Here is a 14,158-nt window from a genome sequence, read left to right on the forward strand (position 1 = left end):
CCCTCCCGGGAGGTAAGACCTCTTCTCCCCTTCCCACGTGCTTTCTGGTGACACCGGTCCCGTTGGTAGCAAAGCGAGGGAGCCCCAGCTGAGCTGCAGGAAGGAAGGTGGGACCTCGTAGCTTGTGGTCCGTAACGCAAACCAAAGCCCTGACGTAAGAGAGGAGATCCCCTTGCGTGTCCACCGCGGTGAAGCTACGCAGCAGGGCACCGCATCCCGGCTCTCTCTCATCCCTTTCCCTTCCTACCCCCCAACACAGACATCTGGCCCCTCTCTTTGACAACCCCAAGCTGGACAAAGAGCTCCGCGCCATGTTGAGGGAGAAATTCCCAGAGTTCTGCAGTTCGCCCTCGCCCCCCATCGAAGGTAGGGAGCGGGGCGGGTGGCGGAGGGAGGCTGCGGCCGGTGCTGCCTTCCCGGAGACGGGGCTTTCCCCGGCCCTCCCGCAGCAATAGCGGCGGTTCGGAGGGTCGGGGCAGGAGCCCGGGGGGAGGAGGGCTCTGGGTGCTCGTATTTAATGATGGTGGTGGTCTCCCTTCATCTCAGCCCTGCCTTACGCTACAGATGCGCCGCTGCCCACGTCTCTCTCTGCTCCATAGGGGCTACTTAGCCTTTCTTCTCCGTAGGCTAATTGATTAACAAAATGAGGTTAAGGAAAGAGCAAGCATTTCTAGCCGGTATTTAACAGGACGGCGCGGCTGCTTTGCCAGATCTGCTGAAGGACTGTGCCTGTCTGTTTTTCCTGTTGCATCAGCTGCTCTGGCTGAAGGGACGCACCCAACCCAACAAATCCCGCTGCCCCAACGAAGCCTTTTGGCCTCACAGAGCTGGCAAAGCTGGGGCTCTGCTCAGGGACTCGGGCCCCGCTGCCGGCCTGGGGGAGGGATAGAGCACGAAGGATGCTGGGCAGCGTAGGTGGGGAATGACCCGGTCCTCCGCACTCGGCACCGGGTAGGGGTGGTTAAATGGAGTCACTGGGAGCGCCCTTCCCCAGCTTGAGTTTTCCAGTGTCCGTTGCTTGCCCAGACTCTTTCGTCCCTTTTCAAACCACTGTTATCTCCTTGGGGAAGCCTGTTTATTGGTAGAGGTGACTTGTAGGCAGAGCCTGCCCTGCTGCTCCGCTGCGCAAGGAGCCACCGTAGCCTTGCTTTCTGCTCTGACCCCTTTGCGTTCTTGCAGTCAAGATTGAAGAACCCGTTTCCATGGAGATGGACAATCATATGTCAGAAAAGGACGACAGTTGCTATGACAACGCTGAGGCCGCGTTCAGTGACGACGAAGAAGACTTGAACAGCAAAGGTGAGGAGTGCAGTCAGCTGGGCACCAATGCTCCCAAGTACTTCTGCATCGCCGCAGCGTGACTAGCTGCCGTTCGCCTCCGCGCCGGACGGTGTTTCCCCGCGGGCTCGCGGGCACCTTCCCTTCGTCATGGAGGATCCCCAGACAACCAGCTGTAAGCACGGTTCCCTCAAAGCCCTTTTGCCCACAAGCAGCGGGAATTGCACTCGAGGCAGACTCCCCGCCCACCTTTCTTGAGATCCAAGTTTCCTTCTGCAAGAGAGGGTGTTGAGGCCGATGCTCTGCTGCTTCCCAGTCCCCGACAGCCAGGCTCAGTAGATCTGGTACAGATCTGCGCTCAAAGGGAAAGGCTGTTGGGCTCCATCTCCTTGCCCAGTTATTCCCTAGAGTTTAGACCCTTCGAACGTAGCACTTTCTCCACCCACGTGTCCTCTCTAGATGTCTGACTAGTCTCAAGCCCCGTTGCGCTGGACGGTTGGGAATCCCTGTGGCAGATGCTGTGCCGGCTGGTTTATTTGGGAACAGGGTGTCTCTGTTCTCAGGCAGCTGCTAATGAGGCTCAGGCCTCTAATTGCTCAGCCACACGGTTTTCATTACGCTCGCTCCTTCTCAAAGCCGTGGGGCTGACAAGGCCAGAATCCCCTCCGCTCGCTCTCTGGGTCTAGAGGCATCTCCAGCTGTTCCTGGCCTTGGTGGTGGGACTGCTGTGGGCTTCCTGCCATGCTGGAGAGCTACCCCTGCGGTGGGGAGGGGCCACAGGCCCAGGATGGGCGAGAGGATGTGACACCGTGCTCTAGCACTGTCTTCAGTAGTCCCGTGGAGCGCTGCCGGCTGCTTGGGGCCCCTGAAAGGGACACAGAATCAGAGAACGTCCTGAGTTGGAAGGGACCCACAAGGCTCAGGCTTGAAAGCCATGCGCAGAGAGGAGTTGTACAAAGGGGGTCGGGCACCCTGTCCCATCCCTTAGTGGCAGCTTCTTTGCGAGCGCTTCTGCCTTGGCCCTGGCGCTTCTGGACTCTGCTGCAGTTCATTTTTGTGGCCTGGAATGAGCCTGGAGGATGAGGGTGTGGAAAAGCCGTTGAGGTGTCTCAGTCCCAGAGTCTTGAACAGAAGCGTTTGCGCCTCGGGTGGAGAGAGGCTTGCGAGCTAGCTACGTTTGTTGAGCATGTTGAAGGACAGGCAAAGCATCAGGTTTGGAAACTGGACTGAATGGGAACCACAATTCTGGACCCCCTCCGCGTTTGGATCCCCTCCCACGGTCCTGCTGTGACCTGGACGTGCCTCTAAAGGGTGAAGGCAAGATCTGAGGCTGGACCACACACTGGGGGCACGCTGCTGCTTCTGGGGTGGCAACTGGCCCTGCACAACTCCCGCTGCTAGGACAGAGATTGCCTCTGGTACTTCTTGGATGTAGCTGCTTGGGGAAAATAGACTGTTCCACTGTTATTTTCTTTGTTGCAGGGAAGAAGAGGGAGTTCAGGTTTCATCCCATCAAAGAAACCATTGTGGAGGAGCCTGTTGATATCACGCCATTCCTCGACCAGCTGGATGAGTCACTGAAGGATAAAGTCCTGCAGCTGCAGAAAGGAAGGTTGGTATCGTTTGGTTGGTTAAATTTTGCCTTGGTCTCTTCAGGGCAACAACACACAAGTCCTTTCAGTCCTGTTGCACAACGCTGCTTGCTCCAGAGCCCTTCTCTCAGAGCTAATGCAATCCTGTGGCTTGCCTCCCTCTAACCCGGAGAGGTCCTCTCCTGCACAGTTCCTGCAGGAAACGTCCAGGTGGTTTTGAAAGGTGCTGGGTTAAGAGCCTTGTAATTTGTCCTTGGAGCAGGCTCAGACCAGGACACAACAGCAATTTGCTGGCGGCTACAGCATTTCTCTGAATCACTGACAGGAAGGCAAAAGGCTCCGAGTTTCATCCTTCTCCGTTGTTGGATTGACAAGGGGAGGCTGCCCAGGCCTTCGGGGCTATCGCTGCCCGGGGGTTTCGGGATATCTCTGCATGGGACACGTTCACCGCAGACAGAGATGTACCTGTGTCTGCATGTTCTCTGGACTTCCCCACCTCCACTCTTGATTTTCAGTGACCTTGGAATTAACTCCATCTAAAGAAGGTTAAAAACCAGCTCTTGCTTTGCAGACCTTGGCATAGTGGACTGCTTTAATGTAATTTATGCCTTTATGGCTTTAAGTGCATTTAATCTTATGCTTTTAGTCATTTAATTTGTTTGTCTTGCTGCAGACAAGCTCGGGCACCTCTGTAAGCAGGTGCTGCAGCAGTGCAGCACGCTCTTCTGGGGCTGGCTCTCTGCAGTTGTGCCTTTCTGAGCCGTGCCTTCCTCTAAGCCTGGCACCAGCACAAAGCCGAGCCTCCCCCGCTCTCAGGTCCTGGGGGGCTCCCGAGCAGAGCCAGCTCAGCACAAAGCCCCCCTTGTCGCCGCTCTCGGTATCTTCCCATGTAACTTGGATTTCCTCTTGTTTTTGTGCTGCAGCGATACGGAAGCTCAGTGTGAGGTCATGCAGGAAATCGTGGATCAAGTCCTGGAGGTAACTGCACGGACCCGGGCAGCGCCGCTGCTGCCTGACGGTAAAACCAGAGCAGCTGGCGTGGTGTGGGCCGGGCAGCTCCCGCTCTGCGTGGCTCTGCCCCAAGACCTGCGACTGAAGGAGGGACACGGAAGCCTGAGGGCACTCGAATCCTCAATGAGTTCAAAATGGCACTGTGCAGCGATAGCCGTGGTTGTTAAACACAGCCCCAAGCTGCTGCTTGCTGGAAGGGTCTAGCAGGGGAAGAGCCCTCCGTCCGTGCTCTGTTTCCGCGCACCCCAGGCCTAAATGTCCCCAAGTAGTTGCTGCCAGACGGGACGCTGGGTGAAGCGCGCTCACATTTTAACCCTGCGTGGCTGCTACAGCGTCTGCAGAGCTTCTGGGGGCTTCTGCGTGTGCCGTGCATCTGGGATGCTCCCTTGCTTTTGGCCCTGGGCTTTGCGCTCAGGCGAGGCTGCAGCAAGCCCTACCCAGCAAAAGAGCTGCGGATGTTTTCCAGGAGCTGAGCGTTCAAGGGAGGTTGCATCCCCTGCCTCTAATCAGCTCCCTTCAGAGTCAAGTGGCCTTTTAGCATATGAGAGCTGCTTCTGCCTTCTGTGGGAACACTGGGAAAGGGCTTGTCAGGGTGTAAATCCTCGTTGCCAAGTGCCTTCAGGCCCTGTTAGCCCTTTGCAGAGGGAGAGCTGAGCTCAGTGAATTACTAGCCATTAGAGGATAAGTGGACCACAGTGATTGTGAAACACAGTGAAGTGTTTCAGAGCTGGACATCAATTAGAGGCTCGTCTTGCTGATGACCAGCTCCTGGTGCTGCAATATAGCAGCGAAATGGCTCCTGAGCCGTCTGGGGTCTGTTCCCCACAGCAGGGACTCTGCCATGTCCCTTCCAGCTGTACCTGTGCCAGGCAGGTGGGCTTGAGCTTGTGCTTTCTCTGCTCATTCCTTCCTTTCTCTCTACCAGGAGGACTTCGACTCGGAGCAGTTATCAGTGCTCGCATCCTGCCTGCAGGAGCTATTTAAGGCTCACTTCCGTGGTGAGGTTTTGCCAGAAGAAATCACGGAGGAGTAAGGATCTATTTTTTTGTGTCTCGTCCTTTCACACTGGGACTTGGGGTTTTCCCAGTAAAATATTCACCATTTTCAGAGCTGTGCTGAAGCCAGCAGCCTCCCCTGTGAAGCAATCCAGGGTTTACAAGCGGTCAGTGTGGAGCTGGTCAATAATTGTCATATCCAGGGCTTGAAAGAGGCCGTCTTCTTCCTCCCCACAAGTGCAGGGAGAACCTGCTGCCACAGGTCCTTGTGTCAGAGCTCAGGTTAGGTGACGCTCTGGTGAATTCTGTCTGTCCGACCAGGGCACGCAGGGTCCCACATACTCCATCTGTCCCTGCTGTGCTTGCACAAACCAGCACCGTACACTCTTCCTCCGGAATTATGTTGGAACAGGGCTTCGAGTCGGAGCTGCTGGGTTCTGTTAGCAGGGCTGTTCCTGGCTCCTCGTTAGCTTGGGCTAACCCTCGATGGCCCGAGGACCACGGCGAGAAAAGTCCAGGGCTTTTTCCCCGCCGTTGCTGAGGAGACACAGAGGGTGGGTGCACGCAGAGCTCTGATCATTGCCTTTGCCCCGCAGGTCTCTGGAGGAGTCGGTGGGGAAGCCTCTCTACCTAATATTTAGGTATGTCTGTTCTGAATTTTTTTAATAATTTAGCTAGGGCTTTCTTGTTTGCTTCCTGTGGGTCTAGTTCTGCCACGCCCCAGGGCTGATCACAGAATCAGAAGAGTTTATTGCTTCGTTCCGCTTATGTTGCGTTTTGCTTAGTAGAAAGACTTAAAATACAGGAAAATCACGGCTCATTTGGTCATTTTTGGAAGCCTGGGATCCCTGGGTAACTGAAGCTTGCTTGGCCCTGAGCCCTTTGTTGCTGCACGTCCCGCTGACCTCTGCAGCAGGGGTGGGAGAGGTGGCCCCTGTGTCCAGTCCGGAGAGCGAGTGGCCAGGACCACCTGGTACTGGGAGCTGGGTTTCCCTGCAAGCTGCTGGTCCTCGTCGCTACCGGAGGAGCTTGTGCGTGGTATCGCGTGTAACGTAGCTGTCTCCCCGTCCTGCTCTCCCCAAGGAACCTCTGCCAGATGCAGGAGGATAATAGTGGTTTCTCACTGCTGCTGGATCTCCTGTCAGAGCTCTACCAGAAGCAACCCAAGATCGGTTACCACCTCCTGTACTATTTAAAAGCCAGGTAGGCCCGCAGGGATTGCGGGGAAGCATCCGAGCTTGATCTGGCTCACGCTGCCTCCAAGAGACGGCTCGATGTCGTGCCACCACTGCCCCCAGCCCTCACTGCGGCACGGGGCCTCTCTCACCGGGGCACGTCTCCTTCTAGCAAAGCTGCGGCGGGGAAGATGAACCTGTACGAGTCCTTCGCCCAGGCCACGCAGCTGGGGGACCTGCACACGTGCCTGATGATGGACATGAAGGCCTGCCAGGAAGATGATGTACGGCTGCTCTGCTACCTCACCCCCTCCATTTACACAGAGGTAAGGACCCTGGTGAGCCCCAGGAACCCCCGTTCTGATGCACAGGCTGCGGGCAGGCTCGGGGCTGGGCTGGTTTGCTTCTGAGCTTCAGGCCTCTTACGCTGCAGCAGAGAAGCCATCAAGCCTAGAAAAAGTTCTAGGCTGAGCACAACACAGCCTCCATCGACCCCGCAGTTCAGCTTAATGGGGGTCCGCGTGCTGCCGTGGAGATCGATGTTCAGCTGTCATCCTACCTGCTCGCAGCCCTGCTAAAGCCTGATGCGCTCTGTGGATGCTCAAGTACTAACCTCGTGCATGCGCTTGGCTCCCAGCACCGCGTTGTCTGCGCTCCCCGGTTAAAGAGGTTTTTTGCTCTCTGCTGCTTTTCTTCTGGAGGGCAGCAGGTGAAGGCTCCCAGCAGACGTGTCAAAGCCTGGGGGAACCAGTGCTCTGAACGAGTTATGCTGCCTGCCCCGAACCCTTGGGTTTAATGAAAGGTTTTATTGCTTTCAGCACTCGGTGCTGAGGTGGAGCCAGCTGGACTTAGCAGAGAGCACGTTTGGAACGGGGAGCCAGGCATCTGCACCAGATAGGTCACAGCTCGGTCCTAATTCACGCGGCCTGGCTGGGTCTTGGACAGAGCTGCTGTTACCTTCCTGCTGCGGGGATGCTGCTGAGCTCTCTTGCAGCCCTGTGCGGGCTGCAGCCCTTTATTTGAAATGGTTGCAGGATGGAGGCTGCTTCCAACACGCATCCAGCGATCGCCTGGCTTCGGGGAGCAGTGCTGGGGGTGGGAGAGAAGGGAGGGCAACATCGCGCACTCTGGATACGCGGAGGGGTCACAGTTCTGCGTGTACTTTCTCATTCCCTGGGAGGAATGAGCTGGCCCTGCTCCTCCCTCCTTTCTGGCTGGTTCAGCAGGAACATCTGCTGGGCGTTGAGGCTGTCCAGCCCCGTTCCTCACGAGCGCTTCCCGGGGGCTTCTGTGGGGAAAAGGGGGGCACAGCAACAGCCTGGGGAGGGGAGAAAAACCCACGCAAGAGTAGGCATCGTAGCACACAGCAGGACCCGTGCTTTGGGGGGGGAACCTGGCGTAGAACAGCAGCTGGATCCCCTCCCTGGTCCTTTGGGTTTAACAGCTTCTCTCCCCAAAACGGGGTCAGACTGTTGCTGCCCCCGTGGGCGTAGTGACCAGCTCAAGTGAGGCAGAATGTCCCGAGAGCAGCCTGTCTGGACGGCCAGATCCGAACGGTGCAGCCGTAGCTTGCTGCCGCCAATTTTCCTGGCCTTTTGCCCTATGCGTTGGGTTTTTTTGCTTTATTTATTTTCTTGCAGTGCTACGTAACGCATGAGGCCCTGGAATGGCAAGCAAAGCTAGCGAGGATAGGGGAAAAATGGGGAATTTTAACCGCTCTGGCCTGGCTGACTTCAGCCACCTGCAATTGAGGCAGCAGCGTATCTGGTGCAGCTCCGCGCAGCCCAGATGGTTGGCGCCAGCCGCATCGCACAGATGTGCTGGGCGCCCGCTCGCCAGCAGCCTGCCGGTGTGCTGCCTTGCAGCCTTTGGCCCGCTCGAGCAGCGAGTGAACCTGCCTGCTCCGGGCTGCGCACAGAAAACAGCCTGTCAACCCTCCTGCGCTTTCTTGGCTCCTTTTCCCCGCTCGGCCACGTCCCCCGTTGCGTTTAGGAAGTGGTGCTGGTTCTGGCCCGGCCCTCGGGGAGCCGCCGGGTCAGGCAGGGCGATGCTGCCCCTTGCAAGGGGGAACACGTGCGTGTGTCTCAGCCTGAACCGAGGAGGAGTTTTGCCTCGGCTGTGGGGATAGGAGCTTTTGACTGGCCTCTCCCTCGTGTCCTTCCCTGAGCCCTGCCTTGCTTTTGTACTTTTCCAGTTCCCAGACGAGACCCTGCGAAGCGGTGAGCTGCTGAACATGATTGTAGCTGTCATAGACTCATTCCAGGTAAGGACGGGACCGGTGGCTGGGGTGGGAGGTTCCTGAAGCGGCACCGCTTGTCTCCTCCACTCCCAGGAGGTTTAAACCTGAAATGGCCCATCTGCTCTGCTTGTTTAGTCCCCCATGCCGCCGTTCTTGAGTGAGGCATTGGGCTTTGCGAAGAGGGAGCCCCAAAACCTCTGGCTGTCTCTTTCCCTTGAGGAGCTGTGGTGTCAGAAGGCTGAATCCAAGCTGCTTCTTTCAAGGGATCTCCCTGGCCGCCGACCTGCAGCAGGCACGCCAAGAGAGATTTGCCTGCGTTCGCTCTGATGCCTTCTGAGTTGCAGGCACTGGCGGAAAGCGCTGCCACGGCCAGTGCTGCTGCGGGCAATCAGTAATAATAGTTATCAATACTAAGCCCTTTGGCAGGGAGGTGCTTAATGCAGCTGGGGAGATGCAAAGCTACGGGCGGCGTCACAGCGGGCACGTGTGCGGGAGGGCGCAGGAAAGGTGCAGGCAGCGCGTCCCCTGCTGCCTGCGGGCCGGCGGGGCTGAGATCGCGCCCAGCTCTTCCCATCCTGGTGGGAGATCGGCTGCAGGCTCACAAGCGGAAGGCCAAGCCCTTGTTAGACCCTCCTGGAAGGAACCTTTTCCCCTGGTCACTCTGAGTTGCCATGAGCAACCCAAAAATAGTCATGGTGAAAGCCGGGGGCGGGGAGGTGGGCACCGGCAAGAATGCTGTACTGCGTGTTTCTGCTGTCTAGGCTTGTCTGGAGCGTGATCTGCTGATAACCCTTTAACTCACCCTATTTATACACCATTCCTGGCCAGTCGTGCTTTTCCCAGCTGCGCAGGGGCCAGAACGCCTCGCCAGCAAGTTTTGCTTGGCAGGCTGGAGCCGAAGCTGGGTACAGGAAAGGTTTGAGTCACGATGCCCTGACCCCCCCAGCTCAGCCCTGCTCTTACTCCTCTGCTCCTGGGCTCTGCCCCGTGCTGAAATGCAAAGGGTTTGTTTTTCCCAGCAGAGGCCCGTAGCGTTTCCTCTCCCCTCCCTCCTCCAATTCCTTCATTCCTTCCTGTTATTCTTCATCTGTTTCCCCACGATGCTCTGGCTGCGTGGCCCCCGTGCCCGGCCCACGTGGGGTCTGTGAGCAGAGCCATGGGGCAGAGCACGGGCAGCTCAGCCTGCCCTTGGGCTCCGCATTCCTCCTGTGCCCGAGCAGGCTGCCGTGGCTTGGAGCCAGAGGCCAAGGAACAGGGAGGAAGCTACATGAGAGCCAAGGTGCACTCTGTAGCTGAGCCTGTCCATGCAGGAGCGGGGAACGGTGCTCCTGAGCTCCCATCCCTGCTCCGGCACAGCCCGCACGGGCTCCCCGTGCGTCCCGTCCCCCTGCCTCTGCCTCCACCTCTCCCAGGGATGCAGGGGGTGAGTCAGTGCGGGAACACCACACGTCTGGGTAGTGTCAGCTCCCATCCTGCAGACCAGGGACGGTGCGGGGCCCCGAGCGGAGAAATCAGGAGTTGACGGAGCTTGGGTGGGCTTTGTGCATCTGTCGGCAAAAGCCTGGGTGTGAGAGCGCCTGGAGCACAGGGGGCAGGTCCCCAGCGCCTGTGCAGCAGTCGGGCTCTCCGAACGGGGCGACACCGTCCCACCCGCCCTGGCCCGGTCTGCGGGGATCTGCTGCCTGCCCTGCGTGACACTTGCTCCCCAGCCTGGGCGTTGATGTGTGAAACCATTAACCTCTCATTACTTCTTTGCCTCTGCTGGTCCCTCGCAACAGCTGCTTCTCCCTGGAGCCGCTTAACCCAGCTCTGATTTATGAGCCACCTGCAGCCCACGGGATTTCTGGGACTCCCTGCTGGATCCCTGTTCTTGTGGCTGATGTTGGCAGAGCAACAGCGTCCCCGCTTGTCCTCCGGACCTGCCCGGCGGTGCCCCGCATCAGAGGGCTTCTGCAGGGCCTGGGCATCCCGCTAACCCCATTTTCTCTGCTGCCCAGTTGCAGGAGCTGGTGTGCCACGTGATGATGGGGAACCTCGTCATGTTTCGGAAAGACTCGGTGCTGAACATCCTGAGTGAGTAGCGCTCCTGCGGGCACAAGCACATCTCCGAGAGGGCAGGGGTGAAAGCAGAGCGGTTCCGGGACACCCCTAAGCCTTCCTGCCCTTCGGGCCCCCGTTTTGCGGAGACACCCCAAGTCCCTGGAAAGGGAGAAAGCTGCAGCCTTCGCCACAGCTTTACCCTTTCTGATGGGGAGGGCTGTAAGCCGTGGCCGCGCCGCCATGGGAAGAGCCCTGCAGAAGCTGGCTGCTCATGTAGCATCCGAGAGAGGCTCTTGGGCTGGCTGTGTTACGCCGAGGTCTGGATTTCCTCATGGTATTATTGCCGTGGCTTAAAGGATCACTGCCCTAAACCGGATTGTCCGATTTAGCTGTGTGATCCAAGCTGTGTGCTCTAATGGGTTTTACCAGGCTGGCTCTACGATGGTTTGGGAGCCCTGGCTCCCCGCAGTGCCAGGCAAAGTGTAATCCAGGGCTCTGCACGCCCGCAGCCTGCCCAGGCAGAGCGGGGGGAAATAAACGAGAAAGAGGAAAGCCCCAAAATCTCCCCCAGCAGCTCTGCAGCCTCTCCACGTGGTCCCAGCTGCTGCGTCTCCGGGGATGTGAACTTGTCCTGGTGCAAACCCGTGGCTAGTGCTGCGCACTCGGCTGTTCCCTGCCACGCAGCAGCTGATGCGGCGGCGCTGGAGGCCAGGCCGTTCTGGGGACGGCCGTAACCTCTTCTCCCAGTGCAGCAGGGGTAGGGCAACCGGGAGGCGATGGCGAAAGGGTGGTCAGAAAAATTGGAATTGGGATTTCCCGTTCTTCTCTGTTGACTGTGACACCCCAAGAACAAAAAGGCCCTCGCTGCTGTTTAGTCTGGCCCTTGGACTACCCCGAACTAACAGAGTAAGTCTCCCAGATGGATGCCCAGCCCTTTGCCAGGACCAGGGTCCCCTTAGCTGCTGCGTAGGAAAAGGCTGGTGATCTCCCCCTCGTGGCATTCCTCACCTTCCCCCCCCAGGATCACAGGTGGTGACCCAGTTCCTATTGTAGCTTTTTAACGGCACTTCAGCTCGCACCTCTGCAAGCCGCTGGCTGCCGTACAGTGGAAAAGCCCTTTCAATCTCCTGCCAACGCTGCATTTTGCCCGTGTGTGTCCCGCGGCTCCTGCCCAGCCATTGGAGCTGGCCGCGGCTGCCACCCTCTGAGCCAGGGTGGCTTTGGGCAGAGCTCGGTGCACGGGAGCCAGCGTTTGGGCAGAGGAGCCCCATCACCCTGAGCCGACGGCTGCCTAGATCCAGCTTTGGTGTTACACAAGCTGCAAGCAGCAGTCTAAGCCCATTAATTAAAGAGCCTCGTTAATTCTCTTCCTCTGAGCCCCGAGCAGCTGCTTTAGTGACTTTGCAGCGCTGCCACCCGTGCCTCAGCTGGCAGAGCCTACCCCGCTGCCACCTGCCAGGTCCCGGAGCCCCCGCTCGGCCTCGGCACGCACAGGGCTCCCCGTGCTGCTCCCGCAGCTGCAAACCCCAACACCCGCGGCAGGGTTTAGGGCACTGTGCCCTTCTCCGGTGCCTCGCTCTGGGCTGGAGGGGTGGGTGTAAAGCCGGGCAGGAGCCACACCGTCGCTGAGCAGCTGGACCTCGCAGAGGGGCTGTGGCAGAGCTGCCTGCGGCGGCTCCGGCGGGTCCCTGCCATCCTCTGGGCGCTGTGCGGCCCCCCCTCACCATCCTGTGCTTCCCCGTAGTTCAAAGCCTGGACTGGGAGACCTTTGAGCAGTACTGCACCTGGCAGCTCTTCCTCGCGCACAGCATTCCTCTGGAAACCATCATCCCAATCCTGCAGCACCTCAAATACAAAGGTGAGCTGTCCCCTGCGTGGGAGAGGCGCGGCGCCGGGCCACGGCTGCCACGAGCTCCGTGTGCTGAGGGTGTCCTTTCCTTTGCAGACCACCCCGAGGCGTTATCCTGCCTGCTGCTGCAGCTGAGGCGAGAGAAGTGAGTGTCGCGGGGCACGGGGCTGCGCGACGTTCTGCAGGGGGTCCTGCAGGCTGGCGGGGCTCCCCCCGGCACGCTGCGGCTGGTGGCTTTCTTGACCACCGTCAGCGTGGCGAGGGCAAGGGGAGCTGCTTGAGAAGCGAGGCGTGGGGAAAGCCCCGCTTGCTGGCACTCCCCACCTCGCTCTGGGTGCGGGTCCTGTCCCGGAGCCCCTGGGGACACGGTAGGGTGGGCACATGCGACGAGACCCCAGCAGTAGCACCCTTCCCAAAGGCAGCGGCTCCCTCCCTCGGCTTCAGGAGCACCGTTTGCTGAGTGCCAGCTCTCAGCCCGAGTGCCGACGGGCTGTTTGTCTTTCACCTTGTGCGTCCTGGAGCCCGTTACTTAATGGAGAGCAGACTGTCACCTGCCTCCCGTGGGGCGCAGTGTTAGAGCTGCCTTGGCATTGATCTATGCTGTCTCTGCCTGCTCGGGTGGATTGGCCACATCCCTCCGCTCCGAGTGAAGAGCACTTTATTTGTTTTCATTAATGCAGTGCATGAGGCTGGCTGATCTAATCCCAGCTCTAAATTGCGTTAGTGAAAAGCCCGAGATGACGGAGAGCGCAGGGGCGAGCTCGGGCCGCGAGCGCGCAGCAGCGCTTTTCCCACGGTGGGGAGGGAGCGGGGCTGGCACGACCGGGTGATGCGGGCTGGGCGGGGAGCTTGGTGGCAGCCGGTCCCCAGGAGGATTGCTTGCCGGCAATTTTGGGGTGTCTGAACGCAGCCTGTCATCCCCTGAGCCTGGGAGCCGACGCCGCTGGGGCTGCCGAAGAGCGTGTGGGGCTCAGGCGGTGTCTGGGGAGGCTTGGTCCCACCCGAGCTGTGCCTGGGCTCCTGCGCCAGGTCCCTCCCGGCTCGGCAGCTCCGCAAACTTGTAATACCCAGGTCTGAGGCCTCCTGTCAGGCTCGAGTGGGCGGCAGTGGCTGCGGGGGGGACCCCAGCCGGCCGGGGCGCAAACCGCTCGTCCTTCCTCCTCACGTGCCCTTCCCTGTTTGCCCCAGGCCCAGCGAGGAGATGGTGAAGATGGTGCTGAGCCGGCCCTGCCACCCCGACGACCAGTTCACCACGAGCATCCTGCGGCACTGGTGCATCAAACACGACGACCTCCTGGCCGAGCACATCAAGTCGCTGCTGATAAAGAACAACAGCCTACCACGAAAACGCCAAAGGTGAGGGGCCGGGGCAGGCGCAGCATCTCCCGCTGCTTCCCCGGGGGCCGTCCTGCCACCGGGAACCGAGTGACGGACTCTGCCTTGCGCACCGGCCCGGCAGCCGAGGTGCCAGCCCGTCCTGCCGGTTACGCCATCATCTGCTCAAGGCCGGGGCGGTGCCGCTGCCCACCCACGCGCTGACACGCAGCCAGGGCCCCCGAGCGAGCGTCTCCGCTCCAGAGCTGTGCGGGAGGCTGCTCTTTGATCTCGCCTGTGCTGACATCCCGCCAGCAGGACCCTTTTATGCCCAGCCCATTACCCCAGCTATGTGGGGAAGCACTTTCAGCTGCTTGTGCGAGCAGTGCCAAGCCCTGGTGCTCCCCTGCTGCGGCACCGGCCGGGCAGGCCCCTCCGCTCGGCCCCGTGGATGTTTCCAGAGCATCTTTTGGTGGAAATAATCTTCCAGATGTGGTTCACTTACTCTGCTGGGACGCTGCTGCCTTTGGGGTGGATGGGATCGGGGTCCGTCAGTGCAGTGGGACTAAAGGACGTGGCTGGGCCACGCTGTGGCCTGTGGAGGTTAAATCCCAGCTCCCCAGGGCAAGGTTCATCATCTCCTGCCTTTGGAGGGAAGGGGCAGA

General features: G+C 59.4%; 1 protein-coding gene across 1 annotated transcript in view; it reads left to right on the forward strand.

The window, feature by feature from the left end:
• The window catches only part of INTS3 (integrator complex subunit 3), a 44,093-nt gene that overhangs the window by 27,437 nt on the left and 2,498 nt on the right, over positions 1-14,158 (forward strand). Inside the window, exons 14-26 of the mRNA XM_064475358.1 lie at positions 260-366; positions 1,180-1,299; positions 2,761-2,890; positions 3,794-3,848; positions 4,807-4,910; positions 5,473-5,517; positions 5,960-6,079; positions 6,224-6,377; positions 8,246-8,314; positions 10,288-10,363; positions 12,075-12,188; positions 12,276-12,324; positions 13,368-13,535. Of these exons, the coding sequence (XP_064331428.1) occupies positions 260-366; positions 1,180-1,299; positions 2,761-2,890; positions 3,794-3,848; positions 4,807-4,910; positions 5,473-5,517; positions 5,960-6,079; positions 6,224-6,377; positions 8,246-8,314; positions 10,288-10,363; positions 12,075-12,188; positions 12,276-12,324; positions 13,368-13,535 (1,311 nt within the window). The remainder of the gene's footprint in view (positions 1-259; positions 367-1,179; positions 1,300-2,760; positions 2,891-3,793; positions 3,849-4,806; positions 4,911-5,472; positions 5,518-5,959; positions 6,080-6,223; positions 6,378-8,245; positions 8,315-10,287; positions 10,364-12,074; positions 12,189-12,275; positions 12,325-13,367; positions 13,536-14,158) is intronic.

The sequence above is a fragment of the Phalacrocorax carbo genome, chromosome 28 (assembly GCF_963921805.1).
Source record: "Phalacrocorax carbo chromosome 28, bPhaCar2.1, whole genome shotgun sequence".
Taxonomy (NCBI): Eukaryota; Metazoa; Chordata; class Aves; order Suliformes; family Phalacrocoracidae; genus Phalacrocorax; species Phalacrocorax carbo.